This window comes from Bacillus rossius, chromosome 11 (genome assembly GCF_032445375.1).
Source record: "Bacillus rossius redtenbacheri isolate Brsri chromosome 11, Brsri_v3, whole genome shotgun sequence".
NCBI lineage: Eukaryota > Metazoa > Arthropoda > Insecta > Phasmatodea > Bacillidae > Bacillus > Bacillus rossius.
The window spans coordinates 51,962,467-51,982,587 of NC_086338.1; the positions used below are offsets into that span (position 1 = coordinate 51,962,467).

The 20,121-nt window shown below is 37.9% G+C and overlaps 1 protein-coding gene across 1 annotated transcript in view; it reads right to left on the reverse strand.

Moving 5' to 3' along the window:
* Positions 1-20,121, reverse strand: part of LOC134536970 (stromal interaction molecule homolog) — a 52,021-nt gene that overhangs the window by 14,986 nt on the left and 16,914 nt on the right. Inside the window, exons 3-11 of the mRNA XM_063377085.1 lie at positions 19,746-19,865; positions 15,018-15,130; positions 13,544-13,659; positions 11,941-12,110; positions 10,528-10,683; positions 8,734-8,901; positions 7,780-7,880; positions 6,715-6,887; positions 5,393-5,458 (exon numbers count right to left, since the gene is read on the reverse strand). Coding sequence (XP_063233155.1) covers positions 5,393-5,458; positions 6,715-6,887; positions 7,780-7,880; positions 8,734-8,901; positions 10,528-10,683; positions 11,941-12,110; positions 13,544-13,659; positions 15,018-15,130; positions 19,746-19,865 — 1,183 coding nt within the window. The remainder of the gene's footprint in view (positions 1-5,392; positions 5,459-6,714; positions 6,888-7,779; positions 7,881-8,733; positions 8,902-10,527; positions 10,684-11,940; positions 12,111-13,543; positions 13,660-15,017; positions 15,131-19,745; positions 19,866-20,121) is intronic.

Sequence of the window (20,121 nt, forward strand, 5' to 3'; positions counted from 1 at the left end):
CTACGCAACGTGATTCAAGGGACTAGACAGACAGACAGACAGACAGACTTTTCAAAGGTTTGCGACAGGAAATTAAGCCTGAAAACCTGGGCTGGCGTAGGAGTTCAACAAGTTAAGGCATCCGCCTGTGCAAATGCTTGTGTTATTGAGGCGGGATGTTAAGGGCGATGCTCGCTGTGCTTCTAGCACGGTATCAACTCTAACTGCAAGGCTGTGGACAAGAAACCTAAGATGTCCATCAAGTTCTGTCCCTGCCCGAACACGCCCAAATATTCACCTTCGGCCAACCTCGGGATTTGTTTTATTTTTGCGCAGGAAAAATTAATTCAAATATTAAAAGTGGTCGGTTAGGTTAGCTACATTAAAACACTTGGAAACACTATGGACGGTTAGTTAGGTTAGTATAGCTACACTAAAATAAACAGAGAATAATATATATATATAAATAAACCCATGGTTGACCGAAGGTGAAATTTATTGCGTTTTTGGACAGGGACAGAACTTGATGTACATCTTAGGCTTTCCGGCTGTGGACTAGCAGGTAGTCTTCTTGTGTTGCATGGAGGAACTACAAGATTTGAGCAGTAATCATAACTTTATATGGTAGAGAAATGTAGATAACGGTGTAATGCAAGTTCCTTGAATTCTTTCCAGAATCTGTATGGCATTTCATGTCTAAATATTTCTCTGCTAACATATATTTTAGCCATTTTTGCTAACCTAAAAATAGTTTGAACCTTACAATATAGTTGCTGCAAACATTTGGCATTCACTAAGTAAATTTATATTTTTTTAAATGCTGCTGTACTAAAAAAACTGTAGTTGTAAATATTTTAATTAACTATCCGGGATTTATACATGTTATTTATGGTAGTAGGGATAATTGCTAGAATGGTTAATGTGCATAGCCTCTGTTGGTACAACTGTCAAGTCAAGATGAACAGTAGTAGTTGTGTTGTGTATGATGTGTACAAGCCACAATAAATCGAAAAATTAATATAGAACACATGTGAATTTCTTTGAACTTCTTGACCATTTTATCTCACTGTTTGGCAACCCCCTTCAATGTGCCAATACAATAAAAGTCTTCAATAAATCACACAGTTCGGAGTTTTGAACCCACAAGAACTTAAAAGCCTTCCATTTATTTTCAGTCGGTCCTCGTCAGCTCTGGCTAGATGCTCTTCTGTCTCCACTTGAGAGGCGAGACCAATGGGTGGCCACATCTGCATGCTTCTATGGTAACTGGGCTAAGCAGTCATTTTTATCTCATGGCCTGCACCACAATTGGCTTGAGTGTGGCATTACCATTGTGTAGACAGTTTTAAATGAATTAACTTTATGGAAGTGACTGCTTAATGACAGGGATTCTATTTCTTAATAAATAAAGGCCCTGTTCACTGTCATATTTGTTCTCAACTATATTTGACAACAGATTTAGAGGGGTAATATTGTACTGTAAATGACATCCAATTTTCTCCATCAAATAAATTTTAACAGATAGCCTCAAATACTATGTTTTAAATCATGTCACACAATCAAAGTTTATTTCTGGTCTGAGCTATCCCAAACTGTTTAATTTTAATCTCACGTTCAAATTAAATAATGCATAAAATTTCTAGAAGCAATTTTCAACTTATGCTATTTTACATTTGTAAATTTTCTGTGGTCTTTTTTTTGTTACACAAACATAATTTCCTTTTTAAACTTAAATTATTATGCATACAATATTAATATAAACATTACTTTTGTTATACAACCTTTAAAATCTCTTTAATCACCCACGCGTTTGCCATTTTAAAGTTTCGTTGTGACAAAAATGGATGTCATTTCCATTTTCGATAGGCACGATTGTGATTGGCTGATTGCATCCAACTGCCATCATATTTCAGGGCTTTTCCTATATGCAAACTCAAGCCATCCAATTTGTCAAACAAACACGGCTGCACTAGTGAATTTTCAGTGACGTCATAACCATTACACTGACAAAAATTCATTGGAAGGTGTTGGATGTGAATTTTTGACAGTGTAACCAGGCCTATAATAACCATATCAGACGTGGTCTCGTACAACTGCCACCATGTTAAGGGCGTGACAGTATGGAGACTGCAAGGAAAATAAAAAAGTGACCAACTCCATCACTGCATGACGTCTCCTGATGATTCCTAAATCCATAGGCGAGACACCGAGATCAGCCGGCAACCTCTGAGCAATGCAAGAGGCAAGACGGGAGAACGCCAGCCATTTGCCAGGATCCAATCAAGTGGATCACAATGCTCTTTACAACTACAGTATGTAGGCAACAAAGATAAACCACTTAAAAAAAATTTCTTTTAAATTATGATTGTCATACACTAGCCAATAGCTTTGCGTTTACACCTGGAAGGTTTTTTTTTCTATAACCCACTTAATTCTCCTCACAGACAGACCCACAAACTGTTGAAAAAGTTGTAAGTAAACAAATAATGTGATTTAATGTGCCACATGGTTTTTTTTATATTTTTTGAAAATAGTGTCAAAATAAAAGTCTACTAGTACAACAAGGATTTACATAAACATTAAAATAAACAATAAGTAAGTGCTCTATACCCTAGGGCCAGATGTTCTCGGACTTCTTCTACTATTGCCACGACAGTACTTGATTTTCACCGATGCAAGCTGTGCGTTAATTACATATTACATGCATAAGACTGGAAGGGATAACAGAGGAAGGATTACAAAAAGCAAATTAAAATGTTCCATACATGAATTACTACAGCTTTCAACTAAAATATGTACAAGTACATATAAAAATAATTTTATTTGACATACATTTTACAAAAAAAAAATATATATATATATTTATAAAACTCATCCATCCTCTTATAACACAGGGGTGTACCAATATTTAAAAAATTTGATTAACCAATATTAAAATAAGAAACTGTAGTCTTATTTGGTTATAACAATTATTTGTATTAAAGTATTGCTAAATCTAAAAGAATGTTTAAAATTATGGTTTATTAAATTAGAAAAATCAAATACAGTAGATGATAGAATTGCAAGGTTGTCAGTTGTCCATATTTTCCAGATAAAGATTTAATAATTCAGGTTTGTAAGTCGATACAAGTGAATGTATTTGAATATGTACACCACTATTATAAAAATGCAAAAAAAATTACTGTGTCAAACCAAACGCATTAATATATTATTTGTAAACAGAAAAAAATATAGTCCAGTGAAAATATCAACAAATATAAAACAAAATAAAAATCTAGACTCAAGACTAGACACAAAAATTTCAACTACAAACTGTCTTGCCTAAAATCTCCTTGTGACACAGCTGGTTAGTATTTGACGGTTTGCAACGTATATTACCCGAGAATCAAAATGACAAATGAAAAATTATGCACAATTAAACATTTGAGAGGAAATAACATTTTTCTATAACAATTAACATTTTTAAAATTTATCAACACAAATTTACAGCATCATAAATATTTTTCTTTACTAAAAATACTAAAATAGTATGTTCTAAAAGGTCTTCTAAAGACTTATATTTTTCAGTAGTCTCTCAATGTCTTGCTTGCGCTACCAAAATTTTGGTTTAACGCAACACTGAATTGGTAGTTCATGAAAAGTCACTATTAATGCAACTGTTTCAGGCATTCTTATATGACTGCAATAGTTGCATCCCTCTACATATGACTCGATGTTCATCAACAGGCATATTGTGTAGGCAAGTATATGTGAAGTTGAACAAATGCGAGCAATATTTTTGGCAATGTGATATAGCAAATGTAGGTATTTAATTCAGAAAATCTCCACACAACAGTAAGTTCGAACTGTTAAATCATATATGTATGTAGATAGAAGTAATGTGTGTAGAATATGAATAAACAGGTTCAGAACTTTCCAACAAGAGTTTTTTTTAAGAAAGAAATTCAGCAGACCTTTAAATGAAAACCACTGCAACCTCCATTCAAGTCTCAATTTTTAAGTTGCATACCAGTGCAGTATGCCAAAAAGGTTTTATTCCTACTGCTCACAGATTTTTTCTGAGTTTACAACCCTGCTGGTGAAAATGGGACGTTAAATAAGCCCGGAAAGTGAAAACAATGAAAATTTGGACATCACCTACTTTTAAAGTTTGTATTATGAATTGCACGTCCAGTCAGACTCGAAAGACAATACGACAAAACCTGCCACATAGCGACGTAATACGCCTTGAATGTAATTTAAATGGAAATAAAAGTGTTCATACAAAAACGAGGTGTTCCAATACAATATACAAAAATTACTATGTATTTCTGATGTTAAAAATTGAAACTTCACACATACAGCAACTCAGAATGTATACAAAAGGTCTTATTCACGCGAATGGTACACAAGGATATTTGATTAACTAATTTCCAACACTTTGTGGTCCCTCCGGAATAATCATACCAGCTTACACTTGCCAATGAAGACAGCCAAGAACTTACATTCTTCACGTAGGCAACCTAATATTTCTACAGAATGGACATCCCAATCTCCTGCAATGTACTGGTACAATGTAAATGAAACGGTGCCTGCAGGCAGTTCCAAGTACAACAAATTCTAATAAATGACCACCAGATAATGCCCTACATACAGGCGTTATACCGGTACGCCCATGTCTCTGTTGGTCAGTAAATATTTGCCACAATGTTACTTACCCAGGCCCCACTTCACGTCTTCACAAAGTTCACACTTACTTTGCTATATCATATCAGTAAATAAAAAACAAACTTTTCATAGTCATGCACTGTCTTCAAATGTCTAAAATTTTATAAGCACTGCAAAATAAACTTGTCTGTGGGTAAAAGGTTTGTGAAGGGGTGCTTCCATTGCACAAACTACCACCAAATGTGAAATTACAGAGACAGAAGCAAAACAGAACTCTCACCACAAAGTAAACATGCAACATTAAGAGTAGTCAAAACAATTGTGAAGGAATTACGTACTAGAAACTGTGATCAAGTACTTATCAAGACTAAATAACAGATTACCAGGAACAGAACAGGAGAAGGATTTAGGAAGAAATAAAAAAATTAAAAAATTTTAACGCTCACAAATGACACTCTCTGACAATGATACATCGAGTAAACATGCATTTTTATCACAACTGTCCATGCTTCTTCTTGCTTTACATGTTATACAACGTGTTGCCAAACCACCAAGCATTTATTTATTTATTTATTCAGTGATTTTGAAATGTTACAGTTGCAGACGCGAAGCAGGGTGAGCTAACAAGACGGACGGACGGGCGGGGTTAGAGAGAGGCGACGGCTCGTGCAGGAGAGACGATCCTCTACGCAGCGACCGGCGGGCGGGCGCTAGTAAAAGCTCCAGGAGTCAATCGAGTCCTCCTCCACCTTAAGCGTGGACTTACCTGCCCCGGGAGAGTACAGGGAGCTGGAGTCGTCGTCAAGGTCGTCCTGGCTGTTGCTGACCCGGCCTGCGAACAAACCCGCGCGCGTCAACGCAGACGCCACTAACTCGCGCTCGCACCGGTAGCCTACAACTCGCGTAGTTTCCATTCCCCACCACGTTCATGCAACTTCGGATTTAACTCAGAAATTGAAATTAAAAAAAATCAAAGGGTTAGGTTAGGTCAGTCACAACATGCTTGTTTTCATCGGAAACTTCTGATTTAGCGGCTGAAGTGGCGTTAATACCAAAACGCAAAACTTCGGAAATCTTCGGAAATTCTTGCAGGGAACCGAAACTACGTGAGTTGTAGGCTTCCCGCGCTTACACAGCATGGATCAAATAGGGAAACTGATGTTATAAGCTACGAGTGGGTGTATGATGAGACCTAAAAAATTCAGTAACGATACACTCTAAAAGTAATGCAATTTATGATGCGTTGACGTTAAATGTGATTTCCCTTTTAATATCTTTCACAAGAATTTCTACAAAAATAGGCTCTGATTTTACATATGTTACATTTTCACAACTATCTCGGCAAAAGAATCTAAAAAAGTGCACTGTAGAGAAACTTGTTAGACCTTAATTGTGTATACTAAATTATGTATACCTTTAAACGTTTTTATTTTATTGGAAAATCTCCAGTGTTCCCTGTTATACAACTGTTTTGTAATTTTTTTTGCTTCAACTCCAAACACTTCTGAGTCAGCTGCGAGAACAATTTATTTGAAAAACTGCATGCTCAACCTCTACACTTGGTCACTTAAGCCACATTGGACTGCCTCAAAAAAAAGTTCACAGCAAGAGTTCAAATATGACTTTCCACTGAACTAGCCACCGAAAAAAAATTTTTTTTCTGTCCATTTTACACTACCTTTTTTTTTGTATTCATGGCTCAGTGTCCCACGCACAGTTGGTAATAGTTTTATTTTTATTTTTCCATTTCTAATTAAGGTATTTTCCTGTAAATTTATTCTGACAGCTCTCTAGCATTTATTGTGGAGTCACAAATTTTATCACTAATATTTAGTAAACAAAATTATTGAGCTGTGAAACATCACACAAGTGACGATAATTACAAATACTGCGTGACATTTTACTGCTTTAAGATGCACAAGCAAACATCTGTTGTGAAAATATGAGACTTATCATAAACTGCAAAATACGCTGTTTACAGGAAAAGCCATCAGATGATGATGATAACGATAAGAAAACGCAACATGGCATGGGAGACTGAGCCTTAAAGAGGTACAACTGCACATGTAAGCCAAGCGTTAGTGTCACCTTTGAGGCCGCTAATAATGCTGCCGCGTCCGTTGGACAGGCCGCGGTACAGTATGTTCTCGAGGTACGCCAGGCCGTTGTTGTTGACGATGTTGAACCCACACAGCATCTCTATCTGCTTCCACCGGTACACCCGCTCCTGCAGTTCCTGTGTCACCTCATTCAGCATCGTTCTGGAACACAAAACACTGATGCAACACACTTTCCATTGCCAAAAATTCACAACTTGCTACCCCATGGTTGGTACCCGCTTCTGCAATCAAAAATCAAGAAGTTTTTAATGACTCCCTTTTACTTCACCGCCTTCTTCACCAATATCACAAAATCCCTCAAGACAAACAACACTGTTGAATAGTCCATGCACAAAAAATATTTTTGTTGGTTAGTTAAATTCTTACAGATAAGCCCCTATTGTCCCAAATTATCTCTCGAAATATCTTAAATTTGCAGCCCTACATTTAATTTGATCATTAATTACATTTACTTTATAGATTCAAAGTAAGGCAGTAAAAATACTTAATTTTAGTTTAAAGGTGAGATAAGAATACTATGAATATTAAGAAGGCATACGAACCCTGTACGGTAAAGGCCTACAAGGCATTCTTTGGTTCGGCACATTCTATAATACAGCACCAATCACATTACTTAAGAGTCGATTTTAGCAGTTGACCTTGGCCACCAGGTTTCACAAAGGAGGGGATGTTCTTGAAACTACAATAATTGCATGACAACATGGCTCTCAAAGCTGTTAAACTGCGTGAAAGTTATATGGTTAGCATGGTGATCTCGTTCGTTTAATCTTAAGCCTCACAGACAGATAAATTTATGATCTGTCAGGAATTCACATGTAGAAAGGTGCTATGAAGAGGTTCTCTCAAGCTGATCTTTTTTATAGTTTCCAGTACATATTCAATACACTACTTCCAGCCACACTAGTCCCACGAGCTAGCTGGAGTTAATGCACCTTGCTGCACCTCGCATGAGCCGACGGTACACCAGGACCTAACAGTGGCATCGCACGACTGAGCCGTTTCGAATGAAAAACAACATGAAGCAGAACATTACCTCGCTTCCATGATGCTTCGATCCACGTCATCTATCGACTTTCCGTGAGTTGACACAAAGGCACCGACTAGACTAGATCTCTTCTTCCTCAGCTTCTCACACTGTAAAAAAAATATTTCATGCATGTTTATGGTAAAACCCACAATAATCAATAACACCTCGCTTGATAGCAAAACACAAACCAAACTAAAATGAATCATTTAAACCTATGATTGGCATTAACATCACTATCTACACTGTTTGCGCTTAACTTTTCCAACCCTACACACACGTATGTACTAAAAATTTTTATACTGAATGTGGCTAAGCAAGATATCCTTATAGGCCTATGAACCTTATATGAAATCTATACACATATAAAAATCGGCGTGTGTACGCATGTTCCCTATCGACTCCAAATCGGCTGGACCGATTTTGATGAAATTTCCAGGCAATCTTCAGATTGGCCCAGGCAGGTGATCCTGTTAAGTTTGGTAGCGATCGGATCAACAGAAAGTTTTTTTTTCTTTTTCGATTTTTGAACGTTCTTAGTTGAAAGCAATATTAGGGTCGCTGGTACTGTAGGAAAATGCGAAATCGACCTGAAATTCCTGTTCCTGAAAAGGCTAACCTAGCGTCGCGAGGCGCGTCTTGCAGGAAAAGGAAAGTAGGCAGAAGCGCGAATAAACATGTTCAGAACTTTCCAACCAAGAGTTTTTTTTTTCAAGAAAGAAATTCAGCAGACCTTTAAATGAAAACCACCGCAACCCCGATTCAAGTCTCAATTTTAAAGTTGCATACCAGCGCGGTATGCCAAAAAAAGTTTTTATTCCTGCCGCTCAACAGATTTTTTTTTCCGAGTTTACAACCCAGCCGGCGGAAAGTGGGACGACGTTAAATAAGCCCAGAGAGCGAAAAACGACGGAAAAAATTCGGGGACGTCGCCTACTTTGAGAGTCGGCTTACGCAACTTACAGCCTCCCTGGCGAGCTGAAGCTGCTTCTCGGCGACGACCTTCTTCTTGACGTAGGCCTTGTTCTCCAGCTCGTGGGTGAGCTGCAGCCAGTGCTGCAGGCCGAGCGGCGGCGACCAGCAGCGGTCCTCCAGCTCCCCCTCCGCCCGCTGCAGCTCCTTGCGCAGCAGCTGCGAGGGGACACACACGGCCCGTCACCGCGCCGCCGCCGCCACCACGTCCCCAACCCTCACACACACACACACACACACGGCCCGTCACCGCACCGCCACCACGTCCCCAACCCTCACACACACACACACACGCACGCACACACACGGCCCGTCACACGCCGCCACCACGTCCCCAACCCTCACACACACACACGCACACACACGCACACACACGGCCCGTCACACGCCGCCACCACGTCCCCAACCCTCATACACACACACACGCGTCCGCGTCTCCGGCACCCAGCGGCGACCAGCACCAACAGAGATAAAGGTTATAACTAGAGACCGGAAAAATTCACGGATTCATTCGGCGATAGTCTAGAATTCAAATACATATACATTTTAGATGATTTTGCTATTGGCTTAATGTTCATCTGGACGAATCTCAACCAGTTATAAACCCTCAACCGAAAAAGGATCGAATCACGGACAAACCAGCTGAGACGACTCACAAGTCGGCAGCCAATGAACTTGCGTTGTTTGCCCGAGCGTACAGGGGAATGTGCTGTCTATCCTGAAGGCCATCGACGCAGCGAATTTTTCTGGTCCCTAGTTATAACGTTTGAAAAGTCTTTAAAAGAAAATTCACACATCGGACAACTTCATATTTCTGTTGATTAAATAGGTAAGCAGTAATATCCAAAAGAATATTTAAATTTCAAATTTCAAATACATCTTTTTATTTGGGAAAAGTACCAACACAAAGCGCTCGGAATCTAACAGCGGGACCAAAAACATCATGCAACGTTTATGCGAAAATATTTTTTTTCTCCAAATTTTGACGCCCTAAAATAACGGTGCAAAGATTATGCGATAAAACACGGAAAATAAATAAGTGGGAGGGACTGAGCATGTTTTATGATACTCGTATTACGTGATTTAGAAATTATCAATGTACAGACGACAAATGAGGAAACCGATTGTTTACACAGGTTACTAAACAGAAAGAAAAAAAAATTGGGAACCACCTGAAAATCTGTGATATTAGCACAACCAAAATTCGAAATTACAAAACTACTGTTTTATATTTTTTTAAAAAAAGAAGGCACACTTTTACTACAATACTTCAAATTGTACCATTATTAGGACCAAATGAAAACATACAATGACGTTCTAGTTCACATTTTGTTTGGGACATCTAAATGGTTTCGTATCGTATCAATTTCACGTGATTAATATAATAAATATGCAAGGTTATTTCCTAAATCAGACAGCAAAATAAAATTTAAAAAAATTACAACTATTCCTAACTTAATTTTTTTTTTCTTTCCTTTCTTGTGGTTAATCGTATTGTTTCAAGTTAGTTACATTATAAAAATTTGCAAAGAAATTATTTACTAATTGTCAAATGTTGCATGTTGTGTGTATCGTTTTGTTTTGTTTTGTCGTCTTGTATTTTGTATTGTTCTGTTCCGTCTGTATGTATGTATCTGTGTTGTTTGCATCGTGCCTACCACCCAAGGCCATAAGCTGTAGGTAGGCATGCAACAAATATTAAATAAATAAATAAATAAATAAATAAAAAAGTTAAGGTTGTCGGTGGTTGGTTCGCCTGCAGATGCCGACCATTGAATGCCTCACCTCGATCTCGTCCTTGAGCTGGGTGACCTCGAGGTCGGAGCATGAAGTGCGCAGCTCCGAGATCTGCTGGTTGCCCTGCTCCATGAGCTTGCGTTCCAGGTTCTCCTTCTGGGACGCCACGCTCTCCTGCTCTAGGCGGGCCCGCTCCAGCTCTTTCTGCAGCCAGCCACACCCGCGTTGCCGCGTACCGCACTCTCTTTCCCTTCAGCCCCTTATCCCCCAATTTATCCCCCAATGATCATGGTAAAACCCACAATAATAAATAACACCTCGCTTGATAGCAAAACACAAACCAAAACTGGAAAAAATGAATAATTTAAACCTACGATTGGCTTTAACATCACTATCTACACGGCTTGTGCTTTAACTTTTCCAACATTACACACACACGTATGCACTAAAAAAATATTTATATTGAATGCGGCTAAGCAAGATATCCTTATAGGCCTATGAACCTTATATGAAATCTATACACATATATAAAAATCGATGTGTGTACGTATGTTCCCTATCCACTTCAAATCGGCTGGACCGATTTTGATGAAATTTTCAGGCAATCTTCAGATTAGCCCAGCGGGTGATCCTGTTAAGGTTGGTAGTGTTTGGATGAACAGAAAGATTTTTTTCTCCGTCCCAGCCAACATTTTACCCGTCTCATCTGTCTATCCGGCAAGACAGCAAAGATATTATACTACAACTAGGGGCAACATTTTATGGTTTTCGTTTTTTTAGAATAATTTCATAAGTGTCATTATTTTCATACATTGTATTTGTTTCTTTTAAAAAAAAACTTTATTATTCAACAAATAAGAAACTCAAATATTCTTAGTAGGTACTTGTTACACCAAAATAGTCTCATTTTGACTGACTCATGATTCACTTACAAATAAAATCATTAGTAATAAAAATAAGCATGTCCAGAACAGAATCACAAAAAAAACAAAAAAAAAAACACACACACACACACACACCGAAAAATATGAGGAAGGGATGTTCAATCACGAGGGCGTGACATGTACCCATAAAAAATAGTGAGCCTCACACCACCATCGTGAGAGCTGGCAGCTATGCTAAAACATTTTTCACTTGTAATGCAACAGAGAAACAACAAACCCAATCAATTCTTCACTAGAAAAAAAAATTTTCATTTTTCCATCAAAGTTACGACGTACGACTCGAAATTAAAATAGGCACAACTTGGTTTAGCTTGGCTTCCGGGTTGCAGCCATGCCCTCGGCGGAGAATATGATTCACCGACGTTTCGGCCGACATTGCAAGTCGCCGTCATCGGGGAGCAAGTTATCCGGAGGTATTCTACCGAGGACGCGGCTACAACCCCGGAAGCCAAGCCTAACATTATCACAGGTACAACAGGTACTCGCTACTTTGTCCGGGGGACCTCGCGTGCCCCACCTGCAGATGGTCGAGGGCCAGCTCCGCCTTCTGCAGGCTCTCCATGTCCTTGATCATGCGGTGCAGGTGGCGACGCGAGCTCTTGTTCTGGCGGTACGCGTACCAGCAGCCCATCAGCGCCCCCAGAAGGAGCGTCACCAGCACCACGTCCTTCACGTGGTGGTTGTACTCTGCCACGCGGGGAGAACACACACACCGCCTCACCGCAACATCCAGCACCACAATCATTTTTTCCCCCAAACCCCTACAGGTGGAGACCGGAAAAATTTGCGGATTCACTTTTCACGACAGCCTAAAATTCAGATAGTTATACCTTCAGTGCTGCCTCTGCTATTGGCTCGCAACTCACCTGGACGACTCCGGGCCAGTGAGAAACACCCGACCGAAGACGTGTCGAATCACAGGCCGCTACGTTGGGACACCTCCGCAAGACGGCGGCCAATGGGAGGGGTGACATTTGACCGAGTGTACGTAGAACTATTAAAGTTCGTCCTATAGTTCATTGAAACCCGCGAATTCTTCCGGTCCCTACCTACAGGAATAAAAATCCAGATCACCTCAGCGGGTACGTGATTGGTTAAGGTCACCATACTCCCGACCGATGACCATACATCTGAAAAGACTGGAAAATCAACGTTGTTTTCCTTGTACTCGCATACAATCACAGACTACTCTGCCATTAAAAATGAAGTAACACGATAGAAAATGCATGATGGAATATATTGGAGAAATAAGATTGTCAACGAGTTATTTTTAGCCTCAAACGGAAGCACCAGATATCTATCAGTCTCGCATATTAGAGTATTAATAATGACTTGCTTGTGTCAGGATCCTTGGTCAGAACGCTGAATTTTTATATTTTTTATTTTAAAAAAGGCCATGTATACATTATGGACTATATTATAAACATCTGATAAATTCATTTTCTTCAGTTATTATAGAAGCGATCAGGTGGTAACATAACCACAAACAATAATATTAAATAATAATTCATGATTTTTGCTACTATTTATTATCTAATTCATGCATTTAATTCCATCATGAACATTTCAATTAATATTTAATTAAAAGTATTAACACACTAAGAATTTACAAAAGAACTATTTCACTATAGTAGGGCCATCTATTGTGTAAATTTAAAAATTACTTGGGTACATATCGGGCTACTTGAGTAGCCACACGCTGGTCCAAACACAGCAAATTTTACTTTCAAATCTGGTCGACGATTCCAACCTAGACCGCAGACTTCCTTGGCTGGAGTCCATAACTACTTCTTGGATTTTTGGGTCAAGTTTGTGTCTGTGATTTCGGTTGATGTTGCCTCGTTGCAGTCAATGACAATTCTAAAGGTGGTTGCAACAAGACATACTGAAATGTCGAAGCTAGGAGCTCACGAACTTCTTCACAGACCTGGCCTCAACCCAGAATCCCAGAAGTCAGCGAGTGGTTTTTAAAGTTTCAGACATTACCGCTATATTTTTTTTTCCCAACCCCTCTAGGAATAAAAATTCAGATCATCTCAGTGGGTACGTGATTGGTTAGGCCACCACATCCCAACCAATGACCATGTATCTGAAAGACAAAAGCATGCAAAACTAGTCACCTTTGGGCGGTCCAAACAGTACCACATCCATCGCTTTGAGGGCTATCTTCTGCTTGTGGATGGGGTCCTTTATCCCCAGGACATTGTGCAAATAGTACATGTTGGTGACTGCTAGCCTGCAATCAACAAGTTACAAATCTCATCACTTCATTAAAGAAATCATCAATCATTAACCAAACCATAGCACAAATATGGACACTCATGCCAAAATTTTTCTGGTACAAGATATTTAACGAACACAATAACTTCATTTTACAGCAACTTTCACTACTGTAAACTGACAGGTCATGGCGTGGTAACAATTGCCATGGCAGAGTTGCAAGTCCGATAAGTGGCACGACAAATACATGCGCGCCATATCGGTACACATGGTCAGGCGACCACTATAATAGTGTAAGTCCCTTCATGTACAATCAAACCTTAGCCTTTTTATACTGCAAACCATATTTACATATACATTTGTTGGATAATAAACTGATTTTAAAATGTTTTTTTGAGTTAACCACAGTGAATTCCCGCAAATATAAACCTCTCTAATCCAAAATCCAGCTATTTAAATGAGTTTAAGGATAAAAAAAATTTAAATTTTTTTTTTTAGTTTGCCTATTTACGCCGTCATTGCCTTTTTCCAGCCTGTGCGTGCACACACTGCACCTGTGGTAACCTACCCGTGGTACTCAGGCCATTTTTGGCTTTGAATTAATTGTTTGAGCACAGCCATTTAATATTTGGCAGAAAAAAATATATATAATAACTTGGCACAGTAAAAAAACTAACTTTAATATTGATTGCAAATAATTAATAGGAATAAAATAATGAAATGAATGGAGTGATATTATAAATACAGTTGATTAAGTATAAATTCAATCAAATTAAAAAATTAAATACTCAGCATTTAATATTAATATAAACATGTGTATAACATTACTTATTTAATTTAGTAAAATAATCAAAATAAATAAGCTTAATGTTTATTTTAATTGTTTGATTTTAATTATTCATTAATATTAATGTAATAATAGGTAATGTAAATAAATTAATCATGTTAGAACATAACCTTACTTATACAAATACACTTGAATATCCAATTAAAAGTTTATAAACACAATTTCTATCACAAATATTATAAAAAAAATTTTTTTAATAATACGGACTAATCTTCAATATCAATTACTAAATTATAAGATTTAAAAGGACATACATAATAATTGTTATTTGTATGTAGTCTTTTTTCATCCTGTCGTAAAAATTTTTTTTTTTTTTTTCATAATGCACCTAAAAAAGTACCTATAACTACAAAATTCCTCATACAATACATTACAAATCAAAAGCAGGGGAGACATGTTTACTTTACAAAAAAGGACCACACAGACACTAACTGGCCCGTGCTACTGAAAGATTGGCCGTCCCAAGTTACACCACTGAACGAGGTTCCCCTCGCGAAAAGGACCGGGAGGGGTGGCGGCGACGGTACCTGGGCAGGGTGGCACCCGTCACCTGGTGCGTGACGAAGTTTGGAATGTACTGGGGCAGCTCCACGCTCGTGGCTAGCCACTCAGAGGTTTGCTCCACCGTCCAGTTGTGAACCTACGCACCACACACACACGCACCGTCACAGCCAGAAGTGCAACAACTAGATTTCCAAAAGGGGGTGTGCAATATACCTTTTCATAAAGAATCATCGATCCCCCCTATTGAAGCGGGGGGGAGGGGGGGGGGTCCGGGGATCCTCCCCCAGGAAAATTTGTATTTCAAGGTGGAAAATGGCGTGCTATTTAAGCAGTTTTATTATCTAAAAATTGATTACACGGCACTTTCTTTGCCCCTGTTGCCTCCACTTCAAGGTTTCAAAAAGGGGGGGGGGGGGGGGGGGGGGGGGGCAAAATACCAATGCCCCCCCCCCCCCCCTCTGTTGTTGCACCCCTGGTCACAGCACCCTGGCACGCTGGCCTTCCAGCCAAATGCACTGCAAGACTAACACTAACAAAACACACAAGAGCGTGAAAAATAATCTAGCAGCAAGTGACGTGACCACAGACATATTTTACAGATAAATTGTCAAATTATATATAATATTTCCTGGTGTCAAACATTAACTTCTAATTAAAAAATTTAAGAACTAGAGGACTACATCTCCCATAAATCCGTACAACAATTTAAAAAAAATTAATAATTTTTCCAAGAGAAAAGAACGTTATTTTTGTTGTCATAACGTTGGTACCATATGTACCAAACATACATTGTTCATACTGGGCATACAGTCAGCCATCTGTCGAGCTGACGTGACAACAACGCCACGTTTTTTTTACACAAACTTACCTTGGACATGTCTGGTATTAGTCTCCAGTGTTATTTACCTCCACCCAAACAGCAAGCACGTCTTTATTAAACTGCGTTCCCACAGACTGATGTTTCCCAACAGCCCCCGTCTCTGGTTTGTTCTACTTCAGAATTATTATTTTAACATTTTCTTATTTGATTAATTATTACATTTCAACACTGTAGTTAAAGAAAATCATATTATTACTTGTTATTTAAGTGTTATAATAACAACTTTAAATAAACAACTCAGTCCATTGGATTGGTTATTTTACACTAGGTAGGCATAAACCATTAATTTTTTTACTGCCAATAAAAATTCATCTTATAGGTATAATTGAATTGATCAATTGGGTACACGTTAATGTTTGTATATACATAAATTTAAAGAAGAGTTTAAGTTTGTTTGTATTTTCTTTATACAAATTTTAAAGTTTTATTCAGAGCTTGATGAAATTTTGTACACTCGACCTTCAAAACAAGAGGAATGTCACTGTCTAAATACTATTCCTAAAAACCACCCCCATTAACGTTTCCCTCCACTTAAAAGTGCAATTTTAGTACGTACTTCTTGGTAAAATGTACAAATGTTTAAAATAAAGAGGAATATTAACTCGTCAATGGTCGCGCTATGAGCATTTTGCTCACCCTCAGAAATAATGTTTTACTGTTATTGTTTTTATTGCTGTGGGGAGGTGTCCTTTTTTCTAGCTGAGTTTTGAACCTTCCTTTTTAAGTCATTAGGTGGCTGACAGAATGTAACTAATACTTGGTCTTGAGATAAGATATCGTTTACAGGCATGCACGCAGCATGAGCAGTTTGCTCACAGTGCGACCAGTCGCGTCGCTACAATTGTGACGACAGTTCGGTTTGCAAAGTGCTGTGTTTAGTCATGGAATATATTCTCGTGAGACTAAATCTAATGATTCGTGGTATTACTTATTGAAATGAATCGGGAGAAGAACATTGTGGCTTTGGCTCTTCAACAAATCGCTGAATGTTCCAGAACAGGTAAGTTATGTTATAATTATCAATATTTTGATTGAAAATACAAAAAAAAAAAATATTACATAAAACATCAATTATAGTAAACATTATCATTTTGTTACAAAATTGTTGATTTTCGTATCAAAATAAGAAATTACTTTTGAATACGTATGCTGAAAAGCTGAATTTGCATAGAAGTTAGACAAGATTTTATAATTTTGGAAAAACTCTTAGGAATTCCAGAGGAAGATATGTAATTATAGTCTTTCCATAGTTTTATGAATCTATTTTATTTTTTACTAGAATTTTCAGTAATGTGATTTATATTCTGTGCTTTGTATTTACAGAAGTTCCACCATGGTTGCCGTAGAGTTTACCACCTGAAAACCAAGCAGCCGCCAATGATCAAAATTTTGACCAAAATGTTGAAAAATCCTAATAGAGTTAGGTGTTATAAAATGTAAATTTCCATGAAAGCAGTTAATTTTGAAATAGAAATTCTCTATTGCATAATGTGTGTTCTATTAGTCATAGTCTCAAATGTATAACATAAATTAGTGTGCCCTCAAAAGACTCAGTAGATTTAATTTTTTTTTTGCTAGAAAATCATGAAGTAGTAAAAAATGTGTGATTTTCTGTTTTGCTTCCAAAACTACTGCATTTATTGTTGATGTATTCATAGGCCGGACGAAGGAATTTCAGTATACAGCCAAGTAGTTTATTCTGATAATGATTTATGTAAAAAAAAATATTTTTAATTATGTGATAATAATATTAAATATTATTTAAACAAGCAAAGTTGTTTCATTTGCAATAAGTAAAATATTTGGCCTTTTAAAAGTGGTTAAGCACGACTCTAAACGTAAAATTAAGTCTGTGAGCAAAATGCTCATGCGCGACCACTGGTGTAACATTTTACAATGCGACCAATGACGGGTTAATGTCTACATCTTTACGTGAAAAATAAAATGTGTGCTACCTTTACAGAAACAAATCTAAATTAAATTACCGAGTATGAAGTAAAGAAGTTACACATCTGCAACATTTAGTGATTTTAAATTTTTTTTTTTTTTTATACATATAACTAGGTGGTTTTAAAGTGCACAAAATTTTTAAAGTTATACTTCTTTAGGCACATTGCAAAAAAAAAAAAAAAGAGTGAATTTTAAGATGAATGTGCACCATGCAATAAAATTTTCACAGGATGAAAAAAAAAAAGATACATTCAGAAAAAAAATAGCTACATACAAATACAAATCATAAACGTGCTATAAAATCTTTAGTGTTTGATACCGAATACATTGAGCACCATTGTCTCTGTACTGCAGTGTAAGGGACTGAATAAACATCTCAAAACTATATTTGTTCCTCGAAGTTGCACTGGGATAGAAGCGTATGTGCACCGCCACACGTCTATCAGAGAGAGCAGTTTGCGACAGCAGCAAAGGCGAGTGACGCAACGTTCACAACTCGTCTGGCTTCGAGGCAAGAGTGAACTCTACCAATGGATTTGACCTCCAACTCCAACAACAACATAAAAAAAAAACGAACACTAAATAAAACAAGAGAGAGTTGTGATTCACATTGTGGTTCAACAGCACGGAAGTAAACAATCTCTTTGTTCCAATTGGTGCTGTGCTTACAGATGGACCAACTGGACAACTGGACCAATAGTTAATTCAACAACATTGTATTGAATCCAGTGCAGTGGAACAAAATCTCAATGTTACAACATGTGCCATAATTTTTGTGATAAAACCACAATTTAATTAATGACCAGGACAATGAATTTTTTCTCAAAACTCTTAAAAAATAAATTAAAAAAATAATTTTTAAAAACCTAATTTATTTATTTCAATTACTAAAATTATTTCTTTCCATTTCCTGTAGACTAGTTAAATTTACTAGTGATCAGGAATTTGTTTTAAAATTGTATTTGTTGACAGGTTACATAAGCATTGCTATGCAGTGACATTCTTTATCTAGCTCCTGTTTTTTTTTATTTGTGAAAATAACTAGAACCCATTTACATAAATCAAACTATAGCAAGCAGAGTAAATTAAACTCAGCAAAAAAATAAGAACTAGATATTCAACGTGCAAGGGAGTGCGCGACGACATAGTTGTCAAAAAAACTCGAACTCTGTGCCAACTCTTTCAACTCTTTGAAGGAGGCCCACTCGCCTCCCAACACAAAAGATTCCAGTTCAAATCCCGGCAGGGTTGACCCAGGTTTTTTGCAAGTGGAGAACACAGCGTAAACTGCCATTAGCCAAGTTGAATTTCCTCAGGGTGCTCCTGTCTCTGCCACTAACTCATTCAAGAATTGCTCCATTTCATTACCCCTTATTTATAATGATTGTATATTACTTTAATATATCAGATGAGATTCTATTATGATTATACTAAATTACAATTATTTTACGGACAAGGTAGCGAATATAATATTCGACACCATGTAAAGTATATTCCCGCAGCAATAACAATGAAATCTGATGAACCTGATGACGAGACATTCAGGGGCGTAGCCAGGTTTTTTTTTTTTAGGGGTTCAACCCCCCCCCCCCCCCCCCCCAAGCACCAAATCTTTAATTTCTTATTCATCACTCAAACAAATTTCATATTAAAATTAATAAAAATTTTACCATTACAATATTTAAATTTAAGTACCGAAAACTGCTAAAATAGCACTATTTTACACCTTAAAATCCAAATTTTCACGGGGGGGACCCCTGGACCCCCCGCTTTAATATGGGGAGGGGCCATGCTTCTCTTAACACCCCCCCATACACAAATCCTGGCTACGCCACTGGAGACATCGAGAGGACGAAAGCTAATTCGATCGCTCTGTTCAGCTCCCAGACGAGAGGTGTCGCAGGACAGAGCCGGCACGGACCTCGGAGCGGATCCAGGCCTCCCACAGCTCGCGGACAGAGATGTGCATGTCGTCATTGCGGTGGAACGCCTTCTGCCGCGGCTCGTACCCCTGCTCGTACTTCAGCTCCTCCCGCAGGAACTGCAAGCACACGAGCGCACGTCTCCTCTCAGTCAGGGCACGCCCCGACCCCACGATCGTGGCGACATAAACTAGAGTAAAGAACTGAAATGTGTGGAAATGTCACCTTAACTGTACACTTGAATGTGAAAATAACCAAAATAATCTGAAACAATACAAATGGAAATATAAAATTCATCCACACACACCGAAATGAATATCAGAAACATAACGTAACAAAACTAAATCACTTTATACAATACAAGTGAATTGATTT